The sequence below is a fragment of the Poeciliopsis prolifica genome, unplaced genomic scaffold (genome assembly GCF_027474105.1).
Source record: "Poeciliopsis prolifica strain line A6 unplaced genomic scaffold, Auburn_PproV2 SCAFFOLD002, whole genome shotgun sequence".
Lineage (NCBI taxonomy): Eukaryota > Metazoa > Chordata > Actinopteri > Cyprinodontiformes > Poeciliidae > Poeciliopsis > Poeciliopsis prolifica.
This window is the reverse complement of record NW_026562377.1, coordinates 18,106,499-18,125,202: the sequence shown is the minus strand read 5'-3', so window position 1 is coordinate 18,125,202 and position 18,704 is coordinate 18,106,499. Positions and strand designations below refer to the sequence as shown.

Genomic DNA, 18,704 nt, shown 5'->3' with positions numbered 1-18,704 from the left:
TGTTAAAAACAATTATTTTCTCAGCAGAAGCAAACAACAACAAAAAACCTGGAGAAATGATGGGAAAAAGAAAAAATCTGCAACTAAACCCAGGACCAGGAAGACATCTTGTAACAGATACAGTTCAGGCAACATTTGTGGTCGTTGCTGAAGCGCTACATTACCGGGAACTGGAGCTGTCCGGGGGATATCCAGAGTCCTCATCATCCGAGCTGGGAGTGGTCGAGTATCGGCCATTACCATTGAGCTCCAGGGGGCGCTCTCTCTTCAAGATGGGGGGCTGGTCCAGGTCGGGACCATGGGGGCTGCAGCTTGATTGTTCTGGAGAAGAAATGGCGGAGATTTCCAGGGGCTGGTTGATGTTGTTCACCTGTTCAGGTAAATAAGAAAATGTTCAGTGAAAAAAGATACTTGAGCTCAGACAGACAATTTCATTTAAAGCAAAGTTCAATCTGACAACCACAGTATGAGGATTACAACTTCATGTTTCCAGGTGCGTTAGCGACTCACCATGGAGTTGATGTTGAGTGGGGATCCTGTTGAGTGACTGTTGGAGCTGACCCCAGGGAAGGAGCGTCTCTTCGGGGATCCGCTGGCCGCCGCCCCGGTGGAGCCGCGTTTTCTCCTCCCGCGCCTCCGCCCCTCCTGAGAGCCAAAGCTGTGGGAGGATGACGTGTGTGTTGGCGTGTGTGCGTGCTGCGTGTTCGGAGACTGGTGGTGGTGGTTCCCATGGTTACTGTGGTATCCCTGCTTGGTCGAGCCAGCGTGATGATGAAGGCGTGATCCTCCATTCACACAGTTCCCGTTGCCTGATGGACAGAAAGATGGAGATGAAGACGACGAGAAAATCTTCCTCAGCGGGTCGTCGTCTTGCAGATCCGTGTCGGATTCTTCACCTTGGCGCTCGGCTCCATCTTCAGGGAGAATCCTGGGGGGTCCATCGGCATAGTGGAGCACCCCTCCTGTGCTCAGTGACGGGCTCTGGATGGGACCACCTCGACCCATTGGTCCTGTCAAAGGACTGTTGCTGTGTGGAAGAGGTGATAAAGAAGCACCATTGTGGTCCTCAGGGTGGGGACCTCCATTCATTAGCCCTGAGCTACATGAGTATCCTGCAGAGATGGAACAGTCTACTGTCAGACCCAAACAAAGAACATATCTAAAAGACATTCCAAAATGAAATAAGATATGCCACATCAGATTCAAATTGATAAATACATATATAATTCAGTACAAATCTGTTGAAAAACAGATTTGAGAACTTTACAACCTCAGCAATTTTGACCCACTGTTCAAAAACCTAAAGGTTTAAGAGTTTTCCAAGCTAACTAACAGGTAGCACTGTCAGCACTCTTCTTTGTATACGTTACTACAGAGTGAAGAAGACTTAATGTTTCAAGTTTTTACATCAGAAAATGTAATCACAGTAAGGACAAGTTTTGGTAAGTTAAATGTCAGGAAGGCTATAAAGAAACACTTAGAAAGCTTGAAGTTATCAATAGCTTAGGAACAAAAATTCTGATTGATTATCCAATCATCCTTACCATTGGTCTGACCTGACTGGGACACAGGGCTGGGAGTATTTCTCTGAAAGGACAAAAAAAAAGAAACAAATATTTAAACTAACTGTAAACAGTAGCAATTGAACATGGACTTTTTTTGTTCATAACACATGTATTAACTATTTGAAAGTGAACCATTATTTATAGCAAAAGTTGGGCAGAGATATCCAGGTATTGTAATGTACGAATTGAGAAAACGTACAAGTCTCTCAGCCCGACTGGGCAGCACCACACTGGCCAGCGGAATGCTGACTGGAAGTTTACTGGGATGGACAGTACTCAAAGGGATGCTGATGGGAAGGCTAGTGATGCTGTCACCCTGAACTGACGGACTCCTCTCCTTACCCACCTGGAAAACAACAAACAAGATCATTTTAGTTTCATTTACTGAAGACAAATGCAAAGTATTTTTTTTTGTAGGCAGAATAATTTAAATTTCTCTCCAACACTCAAGTAAAACTAGCTTTAAAAACTGGAGAAATATTACTGTCAATATGTTTTCACTGTTGTGCTCAACTGAAGTAAAAGCATTTTTGAGTCAGGAGATGGCAGCATTTACAAGACAAATATTTCCTGCTCCAACAATCAGTTTACGTCGTCAATTCAGCGATTTGATTTAGGTATTTGAGAAGAACGGAAAAATCTGAAAGTTGCAGGATAGTGGCAGATGAAATGATTCTTAAAATATCTACTCTTAGTCTAGAAGACACAGCATCGATCTAATAAATTACTAAATGTTTCCTGCTTCATGATAGTAAATATTACTCCATTTCAAGATATTGTATAATTCTGATACATAACACAAAAAAGAGTGAAATAGTTAAAAACTGAAAAGCCACAAATAAAAATCAATTAAATAAACAGAGAAACTGAATTTTTACCCTATCGGAGATTTTCACATTACACTGAGAATCAGATGAATTGGGAGAAGGACAGTTTTGTTTGGCTCCATGAGGGGAGTTAACACCTCCCAGTTCCCTAAAAAAAATAGAGAGATAAATTCAGAAGGTGGCCGACATCTTTCTTATTCCGTGTAAGCTTTTAGGAGAAGCCCACCTGTGTGTCATTAGGCTCGATCCTCTCAAGTGAGCAGAGGCAGTGGGGTCTTGGTTGAGGTGCCTCCGTAAGGCAATTTTGGCAGGTGAGAAGCGAGTGTAATCAGGCTGGGAGGAGCTCTGTTGCCTCTGTCGCGCCTCGGAAGGGGCGGCCACCGCGTCGTGGTCCGGAGAGATGGGAAGGTAGCGAGAAAGCTCTGCCTTTCCGTTAGCCCGGTCGAAACATGGCGAGCCTGTCCCGTTGACCGAAAGCTCCGGGCTGATGCCGTTCATTGCTGGGGCCGACGACAGGCCGAACCTACAAGAGTCCATGTCGGTGGAGCCTCGTGACTCCAGACTCTTCCTGTAGGGGGAGCTATCACGAGGGCTGTAGGACTTGAGCTGCAGCAGCTCCTGTTGCCTTTGACTCTTTTCCAGCTCAACGATGCTAATCTGGAAACAAGCAGCAGGGGGAACCATTAGGAAGGACAACATGCATCCATCAATTACATTCCTGTTGATGGAATTACAGCTTAGCTAAAAAACAAGATAAGAAAGGAAAAGTCATGTAGTGACTTGTTTTCACAGAAATGTGAAAATTTAAAACAGAAGCTGAAGAATATTAAACATTTATAATGTTAATTATCCTGCAATCACCATTTCATTGAATACAAATAGAGGATGAGTAAACATTGTTATTTAAAGTGTGTATTAAAATGTTTAATTACCTGCTCACCTGAAATGTATTGTAAATTTAATTGTTTTTAGAAAATCTATTAAGAAGTTACCAACAAATGTACATTCATGTCAGGTTTTAATGTGTAGTCTATTTAATATCTTAGCAATGCGCAGTGCAGTGGTTGCTTTAGAACTCTATGTGCTTTTCCCAATCAAATAAAAATGAAAGCATAAATGACTAAATGAGATTTTCTGTCCAAACAGGCAAATTAGGTTTTTAAAATGTAAAAAATGAAAACAGTAACATTGTTTACTGAGGTCTACATATGGCTGAAAAGCTGTCATTATAAAAGCTGTCAGTCTAACCAAGTCTGACTTTCAACATCTTTGTTTAGATTGTGTTCAAACATAACACACAGCTTAAAAAGTTATTTTTCTGGACTAAAAACATAGAACGACAGGAGGTGTTTGGGAAGGACGGTGAAACGGGGAGTCATTCTATCGGCTGAAAATGAAGTCCAAATATTGAGGTGTGGCGTTTACCTGCAACTCCAAGCAGTGCTTCTGTTTCTCAGAAATCTGTCTGCGCAAAGCCTGCTTCTCCTTCAACAAACTCTCCAAACACAGAGATCCCCAATCGAGCTTCAGCTCCTCACATCGAGACTTGAGCTGAAAGTAACAAGCACAAAAGAGTTTTCCTCTGATATATTGGGAAACAGCACCTGTGAGTTAATGGAGGTTAAAACAAGGTTAACAGACTCTGAGGTCTCACCAGTAGCAGACTGTGGTCCCTCAGGAAAACCATTTCTCTTTCGAGCTGCTTGGTTTGCTCTTTTAGCTGACGGTTGTGGGCTGATATCTCCTTCTGAGCCTGGATGAGATCCTCCACAGTCAGAGCTTTGACTCTGAGCTGTTCACAAACAGATTAAGAAAATATATAATTCATACTGCATTAGTTTCAAGCACAAGTCTTCCTCCTGAAATAGCCGGAGCAAAGAGGAGTATTCGTTCTAGGTATTCTAGGAATCAGAATGTTTCAGTTCATTAGTCCAAACACCCTTAAATGTGAATTCTCCATTGTCTTTCTCACTATAACTTAGGGCTGCAATTAAGAATTATTCATCAAATGGCTTTTTATCTTTTGAATCTGTATGCTCCACTTAACCATTAATGGGTTGCTAAATTAGCTGAACATAATTTCAATAATTGATTAAACATGATTAATCATTTTAGCCCTTCTATGAATGAAAGTAATTTGTTTAATTATAATCAAACCAAGGTCTTGTTTTTAGGGCGCGTTAAAGGCATCGCTAAAAACATGCAATTGACAATTTAATGCAGCTTTGTTGGAAACATTAGAAAGTAGAGGAAAGGACAAAAAAATTGATTATTACTGTGAACATCAAAATATTATGAGTTCAAATATGCTCATACTTCATCTAGCTTGGTTTGGAAGAGTCCTTTAATCTTGTCTTTGTGAGACTGACACACCAAGTGGAGCTGCTCTGCCTGACCTGACAAATCCCTGTGTTTTTCCTGGGAAAAGAGAGGAAGATGGAAACAAGCTTGAGGTCAAGTGGAATATCAACCTTTACACCAAAGTCAATGAGTCGAGGGAGATTCTTGTTGCCAGTGATGAAAACATGCAGAATGGCTCCAAGCATGACCAGTTACCTTCTCCTGCTCCAAAAGCTGCTGCAGATTGGAGCGATACTGAGGAGTCTTCATGTGAGCCATAAATTGGAGGTACTGGACTTTGATGTTATCTGGAAAACAGAGAGTTCAGAGAAAACATAATAAATTCATTAATTTTTTTTGCAATTCGGTTCAAGAAATTCACTCTCGTTGGACAGTTATTTGCTATTGCTTCAAAGGACATTTTATAGAACGCTAAAGAAACCATCTAAAAAAAGTAGCATGGGAATAAAAGTGACCAGTATGAAAAAAAAAGTCAGAATAAACTTTTTCAAATCATAATGTGTGTGTCATTATTAGCTTACCAAGTAGTTGTTGCAGACCCGGAGGAGTTGGGCTCATCAGCAGCTGACTGGGATTATAGTGCTGGACCTTGGGAGGTAGCTGGTAGAAGGGAGTCTGAGGTGGCCGGTATGCATCTATACACAAGAACATTTGCAATTGAGCCTAATATTATTTTACTTTTATTACAACTTTCATTAGATAGTTTTTTTTTTTTTTTGCTAAAGTAATGTGCATCGTGTGTTAAAGATGTGTGACCCCACTGACCCTGAGGTGGTGCTGCAGAAAGGGTCTTAGCATGCAGCAGGTCTAATGCGCTCTGATTCTTCTTATTCTTCTCAGCAGCAGGGGTGGCTTTCTTGGGTCGACCACGTTTCTTGTTGTTTAGCTTGCGACCTTTGGCCAGCAGCCGGGTTCTTCGGGGTTTGGGAGGGGGTTTGACCACGGTCACCAGGCTAGGGCGCTCCTCCTCACCACCGGAGTCCTGCTGCTGCTGGACACAGACCAAGATTTATGTGAGTCCTGCGATACTCTTCCATGATTTACACATAAAGTGTTTAGAGACACTCCACAAAATTGTAGATTGAACCATTAATCCAAATGTTTGACCATTTTTCCAGGATCTTTCTTATGCTTGAGGTCAAACACTGATGTTAGACAAGAAGGCTTGGCTTGTGGCCTGTGATCTCATTCATTCCAAAGGGGTTTAACATTTTCCTGGCTCAGACCCAGACTTGTCCAGTAGATTGACAGAGAGGTATGACAGGCATAATAAAAATGGGTACTGCTCTTACTTTGTTTTGCTCCTTAAGCTTTGTGGGGGTGGTGTTATTGCTTTTGCTGTCCTTTGTGTCCTTTTGTTGACGTCGTCTAGCTGCCTCTTGCTCCTCCTAACAGAAAGTACAAACAATGTATCATTTAATAAGAAAAAAGATACTGCAAATAGAGAAACAACTCAAATATTCTGGTGCAACTCACCCTGAGTTTAGGATTCTTTAGACTGGCAAAATAGTTTTCAAGCTGAAACACAAGGCAGATATAGGTATTAGATAAATATGTTGTCACTATTTATACAAGTATTCATTTCATGCAATGTTGGTGTTTCTTTTCAGTTCAATTTAATTTATTTGTACATTGCCAATTCATAACACGTTGTCTCCAGGCACTCTACAAAAACCGTCCTTTCAGTTCAATCCTCCATACATATTAATTGATCTGTTAATAGATCTCAAATAGTTCAGATCATTATTTGAATTAATTTGAAAAAGTTTTCTGTCTAAGGAAACCAAGCAGATTGCATCGAGTCATTGACTTGCAGCATTCGCTCTTCTTGGACAGTAGGCAAGCGCTTGTTTTGTGTCGTTGACTTTACAGCAATCCCCCATACTGAGCATGCGTTTAGTGACAGTGGAGAGGAAAAACTCCCTTTAACAGAGAGAGACCTCTAGCAGAACCTGGCTCAGTATGAGCGGCCATCTGCCATGGCCGACTGGGGGTTTGAGAGGACAGAGCAGATACAACACAAAAAACAGAAGCTCTGATCCAGGGTTACAGTCTATGTTGATGAAAAGTAAACAGTTAATTGGAGAAGAATGTTTAGTTGTTGGGAGCATTATCTCAGCTGGTGCTCTCAACCAGGAAGGTTACCACAGCCAAAGAGAAGGCCGGAGAAGATGTAGCTTCTATTGAGAGAGAAAAAAAACTGAGAGAAAAAAAAAATCAAGTTAGACAGTTGAAATAACAGCAAATAATACAAGCAAGTGAGAGAGTAGAAGAAGAAAGTAGCAAAGTGAGGAAAAGTGGTTAGTTTGTCCTTAAGCAGCCTAAGCCTATAGCAGCATAGCTACAGAAATAGCTCAGGATAACCTAATGAGGCATAAAAAAATGCAGGGAGAACCGCCTTGACAGAATATATTTCTCTGTGCCGAATGGGGGTCGGAGGGACAATGTGGTCTATCAGTGTTTCCATTAGCCTTTAAAAAAAAAAAAAAGTAACAATTGTCTCATAATTTGAAGCCAATTCACAGTTACAATGGGATTTATGAGCCAGTAAAAATAAAATGCCACTAACAACAGCTTTTTCCACCCTCTACTAGGCTTTAACAAGTTGCTGAAATGGCAAACAGACGGCTTTCTGATCAGCAATAATCTGTGAAAACCATTGGGTCTTTAACTGCTTTCATTCTCAGGACCAGTGACAGAATAAAACACAAGATGGCTCTGTGTTGGGCTCAATCCATTCATTGGCTCTAATGAATTATGCACTACTCCAATATTCAGTGTTCAATATCTATTTTTCTGTCCTGCAATTAAAGAGAAGCGATAGCATTAGGTGCTTACTATAGTGCGGTCTATGGTATGAAGGTAGTAGGAAACCGGCTTTCCAGTCCACGACACCGAGCCCCTCAATGGAGAGAGTTCCACCACGCGCATTATTGTGCCAATATCTGCAACACAGAAGCAACACATGTAATCAAAAACAGAAATAGAACAATGAATGAAGTGTTAAATGCTGAAATCTTACCGCTCAAGTTTCGACTGTTGATTCGAAAATTTAAAGGTGCAAAGGGTTTGGAGGACACAATTTTGCCACCTGGAAAGAAAGGAGAAAGAAAATGCAACTATAATAAGTGTGTGCATTTAATTAAATAAATGCAGTGTATGCAGTGTGGGAAACACAAAATAGAAATTAGTAATCAGGAAACACAGTTCAGACAGCATTTCAACATTGCTGAAACACGGAAGGCTTTAGTAAAATAATATATGGTTAAAAAAACACCATCCATTGTTTTAACTTACATAGCCAATATTTACTAAACATACATCTTTATTCCTTTGCCTTTTTGAACCACGAGGAACACAAATAATGTTGCATATTGCGAATGCTGGACAGAAACATTCCACTGCTTGACACTGAACTCTTCAGGAAATAATAATCATGAAAACAAAAGATTAACATTTAGCTTGTAGATGTAAATTCTTCTGCCAATTTCGAATCCCCGTTATTTATCACTAGATATTTACAGATGGAACTTCAGATGGATATAAAGATTGGTCAATAGAGTTAATTAGCAGAAATAAACTAAAATGTTTATAAATAAAGATACCAGGTTTTTGCTTCCAGGTTGTTGAGCACATGTTTGGCTTTACAAAACAGAACTTGGTTTTAAGGGTAGAGCAAATTTCTTTAGAAAAAAACAGTTGGACTTAAGTGAATGAATTGTTTTGGTGCTCTAAACAGATTCAACTGAGTCGCAGAGTTGCAAAAGCAGTGGAACATTCAACCTATTTTGTATATTTAAGTAAAATATTAAGTACAAAATCAGATACATATTGTTTGCTGAGGGGAACGTTATCACTCTTTTCTCTAGAGAGCTGCTCTCCCAGTATACAGCTGAGCTTGGACATAAAAACATCTATGAGTATCATTTACACATGAAAATAACAATAACATATAGATATCTAATATCTATATAATTTATAAATATTGCATCTATGCATTTCTTTGGCCACAGATTAATTTCTCACCTTTATGTATAGCTATGGAGTCAATAAAGTGTCGATTGATACATAAATCTGTCGAACAATTTCTGCCCAATTGAAGAAAGTCAGCACAGATTTTTTTTCAATCAACAGCTCCCACTGGAGCACAGACTTCAAAACTGCTTGTTGTAAAGAAAATAAACTTACCCTTCGAATCGTTCTAATCTGCTGTCAAAATCCTTTTTTACCACAAGAATCAAAATGTTGGGAGATCTTGCTTTGTCTTTTCTCTTGTTTGCCAGCATTTTTTAGCAAAAGTCTCTGATGTTTATTGAACAAAAACTAACAAACAGACCTTTTAAGTTGTGACTACACCTCGGTCTCTGAAAACTGACAGGTCTGATACTTTCATGACGCGAGCGCAAAAGTAGAGGCCGTCGATGTCGCAGAGTCGGTCTGTCTTCATCTGTCTATACCGTCCCGATCTGAGCTAAGTAATCTCTTTTGGGCTGTCAGTCGGTACTTTAAGTACAATAGCGCGGATTTTTATAAAATAAATGTTGAAAAATAGTCGATTTTGGAAGCTCTGGCTCATCATTGTCCGCAAAGGGTTCATTGAGAACTTACCTTCCTTCATGTTTGCAAAGCGCTCCTTCAGCTGGTGATCTACTTCTGGACCAAAGGCAAAGTTATTCACAAAAATAATACTGTAAAACAGACAGAGAAGTACATAGTTTAGAATTTTAGTCCATACAAAGAAAAGTTAAATCAATCGTTCCTGGAAGAGATTTAAGAACATCGTAATGGTCATCATTTCATACACAGAGTAGAGTGACTAAAAAAAACTGTGTTAATAGACACTGTTAAATCCAGCTATTTCTGAGTGGGAAAGAGATCTAAATAATCACAAAAGAAGAGAACAAGAAGAAAAAACAACAAGCTTACATGTTATTACAAAAATCTACAACTGTTTCAAATATAAATTACGATCACTCCAGCTTGTCCACATGTATGTAAACAAAAATTATTAACGAGATTTAGTCACATAAATTACAAATAAATATAATGACCAGAATCTGAACACTAACCCTAACTTTTCCACACTCAAAAAGGAATGAGTTAGACTTCCTTGTAAAGTGAAAAGGAGTCTCCTCTGTTGAATTATTAATATTTATATTGAACATAAAAAGCGTCTGTGAGCAACCCTGTATGGAGCTTTACCTTGTGGTGGCTATCCTTTCTTTCCATTCTTCAGATAGAAAATCACCTCTCTCCAGCTGAAAAAACACAATACAAAAAAGCCTGAATACATATTGGAAATGAAAAAAAAAATCTAAATCTGTGAAGTAGAACAAATAGCATAGAACTTACTGTGTACTCCCCATGCTTCTTCCCATACCATCTCATCCACTTTTTAAACTCTTTATCCATGGTCTGAGAAAAGAAACCATCTCGAAATCATTAAAAATAATAGATTACAGACAGAAAACAAGATTCTTCAACTAGTATTCTGTAAACTAAATTCAGTCAAATTTCTATTAAAAAGATGCCAGTCATTGAACAACTTTTACAACAATTAGGAGGTGTCTTTCTCCAGAAACACTTTGTTTAGGCCACAGTCAAAAGAAAAATACCTTCTACAAAAGAGGTAAAATAGCTTCTACAAAAGAGCTTTGAAGAAGCTCTTTTGCTAAGGAAACTGCCAAGTCCTGACTCAGAGGCCCATCATTGTGTCACTGTAATAGTCTCATCCAGTCTTTTAATAGCACAAATCGCTATTTTTCAAAGGCTGGCTGTAGACAGTTCCCCTAACATCACTATTTTACTTTATTAACAGTTTAAACAACAAGAGTGTTTGTAAAAGCTTCACAACACCAATTAGCTGATGTCTCATCTGCACCAGAAAACAGAAGTTATGCAAACAGTTTATAGCAAGACTTATTCAAACCACTTGTTGATGAGGAAAAAACAAGTAGAGTTTAAGAACCTATTTGGAAATGACCTTTATAGACTGAGGGAATAGTATCGACTGCGAGAGCAGCTGTATGCGGTGCATTGACCTACTTAAAATCAACGATGGGTAACATCAAAATAAACTGCAGGAAGAGAGGAGATGGTGATATTGTGTTATTCTGACACTAATCCAAAATGTTCTTCTTAAAGCACAATGTATTTTCTTTTCTCTTACACGAGACAAAACATTTTTAAACATGACTCAGAATTTTTATTAGCTGCTTGTCTTTGTAAACCTTCCACTGGTTCTTGACAAAACCGGTTCAGAGCAGAGAATATTGAAACAATTTGTTAATCTGTGCTGGAGCCAGAGTTTGAGGTGGACTGTTCTAAGTACTACAAATCCTCTTCAGAAGAAAGAAAATATAGACTTTTTTTATTTGGAAATCACAGTCTCGGAGTCTGGAGGAAGAGTAGTTGCTTGAGGTCCAATGTGACATTTCTGGACAGTGATGACATGGGGAGCCATTTTATCTGGTGTTAGTCCACTAAGTTCTTTTAAGCCTAAAATTTGAGCAACAGTCTACCAGGAAGTTTCAGTACATTTTATGATTCAGAACAGGAATTTATGCAAAAGAAGTCTGGATGTTCTGTATAAAAATCTAGTTCTTATTGGTTTGCTGCAATATGCAAATTATCTGAGTGAATTTTGAGTTTTCATAAGCTGCAAGACATAATCTTGAAAATTAAATTAATTAAACTTTTGAAATATATTTCTTCATATGTAATGAGTCTTGAAAACAGGAGTTTCACTTTTTCAATTTAATTTCTTAAATTAACTTATTCAAAACAGTCACCTTCTTTCCCCCCCATTTGAAAAGTTATATGAACAGAGTGCTAATTACACAGTTACCTCTGCATAACTAGCTGGAATGTCTGCTTTCTCTACTCCATAGTAGTGTTTACAGTTTGTTGCTGCTGCAACCTGCAGCACCACCTGCCCCACTCCTGTAAACAAGACGAATCAATGCTTAATCAAATGTACTAAAAGTTTAAAATCAGTGTACTCGTTGAATGAAGCAATGTGTAAATCACTAAACCAACCACTGCCAAGGTCAACAAATGTGTCTTCTTCCATCATTTCCATCTCATCGATGATCTGAGCCACCAGGTCGAATGAGGTCTCTCCATACACCTCTGGGGAGAAGGGTTCGTAGTTGTTCAGCTTCTCAGGGTCGGTCACTGAGTGGTTGTACACCTGCTGTAGGATGTGTCTCAGCAGCCCGTTGGAAGGACGCTTGTTTAGCTTCATGGGCTGGGTAGTCCCCTTCCACTGCAACCAGATTTTGTTTAATCGATTAACTTGCCACAGATCAGATTGAAGAACAATTCAGTGTCTAAAAATACGACACGTGTTGAAACTATATGAACAAAAAACACTAAAGAGTCATTGCTTTGATATTTCGTTTGAAGTCTTGAAACTCGAATATTAACAGGGGGAGGGGAAATTTATCAGATAACACTCAGGTACAGCTGAGATTGAAAGAAGCAATAACACACAGACACGATATTCCCCACCTGCTTGTGACTAATACTTTCGCTCCACGTACAGGGTAGTGAGAAAGTTCCCACATGTATACTCACCAGCTGGTGGATGCTGTCAATGGCCCTGTTGTACTTGTCACAAAGTCTCTGCATGCTCTCAAAGCTGCAAGAAAGACAACATGGGTAGCATGGTCGTCATATGATGGCGAGATTACAAAGTTTATCTCAGCTTCTCTTCTGTGTAGCTAGCATGACTGTTTGGTATTTAATGCTTATATCAAGGGTTTAGTTTAATTCACATCAGTGTAAATTTTGAAAGTGATGCAAACCAAGACTTACCTCTTGGTGTCATAATCGATGAGAACATAATTTTCCATTGCAAGTTTGAGGTCAGGGATTTCCTCACACACCCACCTAGAAAACAAAAAACACCCACACACATCCACACACAAGATTATCACTAAATTGATCGTCACACTTGAGCTGATCAGGAGAACGTGGGAGTGTTCAGTGAGTGGGTGGGGGACTGTTGGCGATGTCACTTACCGAATGGTCTCGATGATTTCGTGAGCAGCATCGTGGTGTTTATCCTGAAAGAGAGAGGCAGTGAGGCATAATAAAACCCCCAACATGACACATCACTCTATTTGAGATACTACATTTAATTGGATCACAAATTACCGGCGTTGAAATGAGCAGAAAATAATTAAAAGCTCAAGAAAACAACAGTCCAAACAAAAATAAGGGTATTAATTATACAAAACATGGGAGGTTGATTATAGTATTTTGCAACTAGAGTGACATGCCCAAAACATCTATTATGTCTGATTCATCCTCTCATTACAGAAACTCGAAGCAGAAAACACAGCCACCTCAGACATAACTAAAAAGTTCCTGAGGACAGATTTGATATCTTGGGAACGTTTTGTTTTACCGAAATCGAGGTTCTGAGTTATAAACGCTGCGTGACCCCGCAAAACAAAACTTAAAGCTGCATAAACAACATCTCAGAAAACCAAAGCTGAGCATTTTCTAGACTCAATATCAGTGAGGTGTTGAGTCAAATGAAGAACAACAGCTGTAAGAACCTTCAAAAAAAAAAAAAGAAGAAGAAGAAAAGAAAACGAAAGGCTCATTTAGCAGATAACAGGAGGGAATTGAAAGTTACCATTTTGGCCATCCAAAGAGTCCAAATCTGTCTGAAACACCAGATCACCAGAACCAGATAGGCAAAGTTTCCTCTCTGATCAGTCAGCATCAGTCAGAACTATGAATATGACACTTGGAACTATTAATCCATACCTTTCCATCTCTTTTCTTTCCTTACTTACACATTGTCCCCACCAGACCCTGTGAGTTTTGGTATCTCGCCCACTAAAAATATATATCAGATGTGGGCATTAAAGGCAGCATGAGTGCATCCAGATGGCCAAATATATTATCAGTATGCACCGCAGCATCTGAAATCCTGCCAAATATCACATCCAAGCAGTACTCTGGGATAGAAATATTGCACAGATGGGTGTTGCAGAGACAACTGCATTCAGAATATTATACAGCATTATTCAGCACATACACTGGATTGCCTCACGCAGTGGAGAGAGGTGTTGACACGCATCTCGTATTTAAATGGATCAGAGTCGATTCAACACAATGGGGCCCCCAGAACAATTTATTCTTACATTTATTTATTTACTGGGTTCTACATTTATGTCTTTATTGAAGGAGGAGACTATACAATTTATATAACCTGGGACCACAATGCTCATTGACATAACTGAACTAAAGGCTGGCTTCACAGTTTAAATAAGAAATGTTGGTTATTGATTAATAAGACTAAAGCTGATTGATAATGTCAATCGACTAACAATTAATTGATAAGTTGACATTTTCTCTCATATCAAGAGGGTCTTGCTTTAACATAATGGTCTAATTTTTTTAATAATATGCTAAATATAAACAAAGAAGCACAAAGCAGCAATGTTTTATGCCATTAAGGTGATAACAAGAATTAAGGTTCTTGTTGCGTGTTTACATTTCGAAACAGAACTGCATGAAGTGCCAGACTCTGGACCATTTCACTTTCCTGCACTGGGATGCCTCCATCATAATTATTTCCCTTCTAACTGTTCCACTTAAGAATGACGAGCAGCACCCTCTTCTGGAAGGTGGGCCACACTACAACATTAAAGGAAGGTCTGTTTAAACAGAAGTTATTACTCTAACTGAACTAATTTTGATCTAATTAGCCAATTTTTGACAATGAATTGTATTTGATTGCATTCCTAATTTAAATAAAGAGTTTTAATATTTACTGGCACAGCAGTGTTTTCTTTAGATGTTGCATGAGGCCCTTTAGTTCTCCGCCCAAAACCAGATGGGCCAGAAGCCAACTGTAAGGAAGCATCAACAGATGCACAGATGTGGATGAATAGGGGAATAAACGGGATGAAACCAGATGAACCAGCTCAATCATTTAATTAAGGCAGTTTTACATGGGCTTGGCTCTAAAACCACCTCTTATTCTCCAATAGTTAGAGCAAGCAACATGCGTATCAAAACACAGTCAGCAATGTGTTCATGCTCTGTGGGTGAGATAACGAATCTCAACTACTGTGGGTGGAACATATTTTTAAAGAGACGGTTCTGCAGTTAGCTGCAACAAAATCAAGACGACAACCTCACCAGGAAATTTGATAGGAATAAATTCTTTATGCAGACATTGGTGCAAGCCTTTTGTTCTATGAACACGGCAGAGCAGGAGCAGTTGCACACCTTCCTCCCTGCAGTTCTGACCATATGGACAAGAGAGGAGGGAGAGAGAGGAAAGAGGAGTTGTTTCCCTTTGAAAACAGGAGGAGAGCACCGTATGACTTCAGAACTCCACATGAATCAGCTGCTTCTAATTCAACTCATGACAACTAGTCCCGATATAAACAGATCAGGAATGTATTAAATTTCTGACATTGTTGGCGCCGTGAGACACGAGAGCGTGCGTGCAGTTAACGTGGAGGCGGAAAATGCAAGTGACTCAGTAACCCAAGGAAACTCATTTGGTGCATATTTTGATAACGAAATAAACGGACTGACTGAGGAAACTGAAAGAACTAGATTGACGAGGTAGACTACAGTGTGGGCGGAGAGACAGGTACTACAAAGAGACACAACCCAGGCATTCGGAGAAGTTCAGCGCTTTCAGTCAACACAGAGCGTCTCACCGTAGTTACTATAAATGTGCACTTACACCACTAAAAAACACCACAAAACTGTTCTCAGCTTTGCTTTCCGTTTCTACTGAATGAGCGAAATGCTCCAGCTACTGACATGTAGACAGCTCCTCAGAAATACTACACAGAGGGAAAAAAACTCTTTCACAGCAAAACTAAATAGCTAATAGAAAAGAACAGGTTGTAAATCAACAGAGCGCAAAAAATATGGAATGAAACACAAAAGTGAGCTCTAAAAGCTGAAATCAGTCTTAGCAAGTCTCCATAGTCACATGTTGCAACTAATTTTAAAATTCAGAACAGATTTTATAGTTCATGATGAGCGATGAGTGCTTCTGTTAGTCTACTTAGGCTTTTAATAATAATTGATATTTACAAGAATAATAAAAATCATGTGAAATTGCAAGTGTATTGGCAGCAGCTTGCAGCTGTTAGCGTGTGTTTACACTAAATCTGATCTGAAACATGGAAATTTGGTAATAATTACTAAAAAGACTTGAATTACTCAAACAAGCTTTATTATGAAGTGAAACATAACTGGTCAGTGAAACGTAAAAAAAATGAAAGAGAGTAAGTGAAAGAGTCAGTTAGTGAGATTTATGTAAAAAATTGTTGATGAAAAATAAGAGACCCAGTGTACATAATTGTTCTCTTTTTTATAGCCAGTGATTAAAAAAAACAATTTCACTGCTTCAGTTTAAAAAACAATTAAGTTTAGATTCGTCAGTCAGCAACACAAACAATCTGTGCACCGTTTAGGTCAATTGTGCAGAGATATATTCAAATTGCAATTCAAAACAATTTATTTCAGTTGAAAACAACTTAATTTGCTGTTCATTTCGATTCAGAGTTGTAAAACCAAGCAATCAACTCAAACTGATGATGACTATGCTTAACAGATGAATTCCATTCAAACACAAATAAGTGATACATTTTTATTCAAAATATGATTTATTTGAATTTTTGCAAAGTGTTTCTTATCATCCCATTTGTGCTACTTTGGTGGTGGAATGAGGCAGCTTAACTCATAAGAGAGACGATGACTCAAGTTTGAGTCCTTGAGTTGAGACACAAAAATCAGAGAGTTCAGACGTACCTCAGATCTGTGTCCTATAGACCACGGACTCCAGGTCTGAGACTTTAGTCTTAGTAACAGAGTCTATCTCATGTGATGAAGAGTGAACGGAAGCAACAGACAGCATCTGCTGCACAGGTTTTATAGTGAAAGGATGCCCTTCATCTTATTATCAGAGCTGTTTTTGTGCTTAGCAGACTCTACAGTCTACAGCGTTAGATCCACTGCCAAAAAGACTTTTTCAGACTGTTTTTCTTTGTCGCCTGTCATTGCTATAAATACTTGGAGATATAAACTTAAACGTTTACAGCAGTATCACTCATCCACAACTCTAAACCTTTATGAAAATCAAATTTGGCTTTGACAGACACAGTTTTAGTCATGTTTCTGCTCTCCAATCCATCTTTTTAGCTTCATCCAACTTTCTACAAAGAGCATGTTGCCTCTCTTAAACTTGAAAGTGCAACTTTAATAAAAAAAATCGGTGTCTTCTTCTAACACTGTGTGTACTCCTCGCTCTTAAAAAGGATCGACTAGCACAGTTGAATGGGTGGATGCCCCTTTGAGTGTATGCACTCAAAGTTCTCCAGCTTTCAACCTAATTTTTAGACGCACTTCAAAGAAAACGGTTCCAAAAGAGGCAAAAATAGATGTGCACTCTTTTTTGTTGCAGCCAGCAAATCTAAAGTTAGAAATACTAGCAGTGTCTGAGCTTTTCTGTAGGAGAAACAGAGCTCGGGTTTCATCCAGAGTGCAGTCAGGCTGAGCCCGTCGCTTGCGCTGACCCACTGACCCACTGACCCACTTTCTGTCTCCTGTTCCAGATCATTGCCAAGGAGAGCAAGAAAAGACGGAGAGCACAACATCAGAATACAAGAAAAGTTTAAAGAAAAACTTGCAGCGTTCAAAAAAAAAACTACAAACTGGCAGAACCGAAGAGCCACAGAGAGGATGGGAAACGGGACAGTTTTGCGGCCTGGCACAGCAGCTACAGCTAAGAGCTAACAGCTCGGCGTTCCCAGCTTCCCGCTCAATACTGCCCGCCTCTACTACGCAAAACGTCTGCCAAACATAAAACCTGCATGCACACACAAACTTTTATAAAGCTACTAATGACATCTGCACACCAGATATACTATATGCATCGTACCGCATGTAACATTTACACTTACAGCATCAAGCCAGGCAGCTGAAAAGCAGCATGAACTATAGGCTTTCTTGAAAAAATTGCTTTGTATAGTAGATATAAACCTTTGACTTCAGAAGTTGTAAGTGGTATGCAAAGGCATGAAAATGACTGTGTGCATAAAAAAAAGAGAAGCAGTAGGGGGAGGTCACCTGCTAAAATGAAGACAGCACACAGCACGCAGCAACACCAACAGCGGGCTGCTGCTAAAAATAAACGCTGTCTGACAAGCCAGAGACAAAAAGACCAGAAGACCCTCCCTTCTCCCTCCCAGCTGTGGCGCTGACTGATGCATGTTCAACTCTGCCTGTGCACGCAACACAGAGAAAACTCTTCAGTCAATCTGCTGTCAAATCAGAGTGACGCACAGTGGGCACAGGGGCTTCATGCCACACACTGTTTCCCTTTGTAACTCAGCGGCCCACAAGAACAAATGACTGAAGCAGGCTTACACCTGACTACTACTCTAACTCAAAACAACCAAACAGTAGCATGAATGCTTTAACTAAGCTAAAGAGCTCTTCTCGCACCTCTTCAGAGATAAGCGACGCGCTTACAATGACGAGGGCAAACTGACCTCGAACGGTTAGTTTCACACTTTGAATATAGAATTAAAAGTGTGTCAGAAAATAAAAAGCTGCATAAATATTTCAGAGAGGGTGAGTGGCCAGCGAACAATGTAGTGTGTGTTTAACAGCACTGAGACACCTTTTAGATGTCTCTCGTTTAGATGTCATCTGAGGCCTCTTAATGCCTCCACCCAAAACCAGATGGAACAGGAGCTGCAACACTTCGGAGGATGTGAACTTCATATGGAAGCATTTACAAATGCACACATGGTGAGATGGAGCGAACACAAAAACAAGGGCTAAACTGGACAAACAGATCTGGACTTGGTCCTAACCATTCGTCTTATTCTCCAACAATCGGAGCAAGCGCATGAAAAGCCAGTGAGCGATTCGTTGGTTGTTTGTGAGACAGTGA

General features: G+C 39.5%; 1 protein-coding gene across 4 annotated transcripts in view; it reads right to left on the bottom strand.

The window, feature by feature from the left end:
• Window positions 1-18,704, bottom strand: part of dot1l (DOT1-like histone H3K79 methyltransferase) — a 29,779-nt gene that overhangs the window by 9,105 nt on the left and 1,970 nt on the right. For 2 of the 4 annotated variants that reach the window (XM_055046947.1, XM_055046956.1), the window contains exons 2-26: window positions 12,779-12,822; window positions 12,572-12,646; window positions 12,332-12,395; window positions 11,792-12,020; window positions 11,601-11,695; window positions 10,106-10,168; window positions 9,956-10,011; window positions 9,362-9,441; window positions 7,776-7,844; window positions 7,592-7,698; window positions 6,230-6,271; window positions 6,046-6,141; window positions 5,519-5,744; window positions 5,275-5,388; window positions 4,949-5,040; window positions 4,709-4,810; window positions 4,047-4,184; window positions 3,818-3,943; window positions 2,619-3,049; window positions 2,444-2,540; window positions 1,765-1,911; window positions 1,545-1,587; window positions 897-1,112; window positions 511-809; window positions 165-370 (exon numbers count right to left, since the gene is read on the bottom strand). In XM_055046947.1, coding sequence (XP_054902922.1) covers window positions 165-370; window positions 511-809; window positions 897-1,112; window positions 1,545-1,587; window positions 1,765-1,911; window positions 2,444-2,540; window positions 2,619-3,049; window positions 3,818-3,943; window positions 4,047-4,184; window positions 4,709-4,810; window positions 4,949-5,040; window positions 5,275-5,388; window positions 5,519-5,744; window positions 6,046-6,141; window positions 6,230-6,271; window positions 7,592-7,698; window positions 7,776-7,844; window positions 9,362-9,441; window positions 9,956-10,011; window positions 10,106-10,168; window positions 11,601-11,695; window positions 11,792-12,020; window positions 12,332-12,395; window positions 12,572-12,646; window positions 12,779-12,822 — 3,257 coding nt within the window. Of the gene's footprint in view, window positions 1-164; window positions 371-510; window positions 1,113-1,544; window positions 1,588-1,764; window positions 1,912-2,443; window positions 2,541-2,618; window positions 3,050-3,817; window positions 3,944-4,046; window positions 4,185-4,708; window positions 4,811-4,948; window positions 5,041-5,274; window positions 5,389-5,518; window positions 5,745-6,045; window positions 6,142-6,229; window positions 6,272-7,591; window positions 7,699-7,775; window positions 7,845-9,361; window positions 9,442-9,955; window positions 10,012-10,105; window positions 10,169-11,600; window positions 11,696-11,791; window positions 12,021-12,331; window positions 12,396-12,571; window positions 12,647-12,778; window positions 12,823-18,704 lie in introns of all 4 variants that reach the window. The other 2 variants (XM_055046929.1, XM_055046936.1) reach the window with 2 other exon arrangements.